The 741-nt window shown below is 39.8% G+C and overlaps 1 protein-coding gene across 1 annotated transcript in view; it reads right to left on the bottom strand.

Moving 5' to 3' along the window:
• The window catches only part of EMH_0055690 (ribosomal protein L11, putative), a gene marked incomplete at both ends in the record, with an annotated part of 2,421 nt that overhangs the window by 514 nt on the left and 1,166 nt on the right, over positions 1-741 (bottom strand). The window contains 2 exons of the mRNA XM_013497257.1: positions 133-240; positions 569-689. Of these exons, the coding sequence (XP_013352711.1) occupies positions 133-240; positions 569-689 (229 nt within the window). The remainder of the gene's footprint in view (positions 1-132; positions 241-568; positions 690-741) is intronic.

The following is a 741-nucleotide window of genomic DNA, read 5'->3' on the forward strand; positions in this document are numbered from 1 at the left end:
CTTAAACGGAATATACATGTTACTCAGTTCAGGTGATAATTCCGTTACTTTCTGTAGCATCGTTTGGGCCTTAACACGTAAAAAAGTAGCAGCACTGCATACTCTGTGCAATGCATGGTACAGCATAATCACCTGAATGCCCATTGCTCTGGCGGAACCAATCAGAGAACGGCATATGCTCTGTAGAGACAGCCCAATGAGAGGCCAGTCCATGCTTTTGCATTTCGCTATATGGTATATCTGCATGCACGGAGAGAAGAACCACATCAGCAAATACATCAGCAGAAAGCAAGATGAAATCCAGTGTTCTTGCTAGTGGGTGCACCTCAATGAACACATACAACATATTCTAATTTCGTGTATTAAACAATATACCAAGGAGTAGTATTTATCTGCTGAAATGTTAAATTTATTCCAGCACGGAAACTTTTTCTCGGTATATTTATTTTTAAGTAGTACTATACATTTTTATTAAATTTATTAATTTGATCCAATAGTGATTTCCTAATGTATTCGTGTTAAGAGTTAATAGGCCAATTCTTGTTCCTGAACCGCATCAACATTTTACCTCCTTTAGAGTCACATTGCCCACTATGTCTTTCCCCGCGTGTTCACTGCCCATAGGGCATCTCGCCACCCTCAGAAGAAACCAGGTACTGCTCGGGGTGCGGAGGCTAAACTTAAACGTCCTGATTTAAACAAAACAGAAAATACACATTGTTTACTTATTTGTTCGCTGCC

The sequence above is a fragment of the Eimeria mitis genome, genomic scaffold, assembly GCF_000499745.2.
Source record: "Eimeria mitis Houghton genomic scaffold, Emh_scaff2567, whole genome shotgun sequence".
NCBI classification, from domain to species: Eukaryota; Apicomplexa; class Conoidasida; order Eucoccidiorida; family Eimeriidae; genus Eimeria; species Eimeria mitis.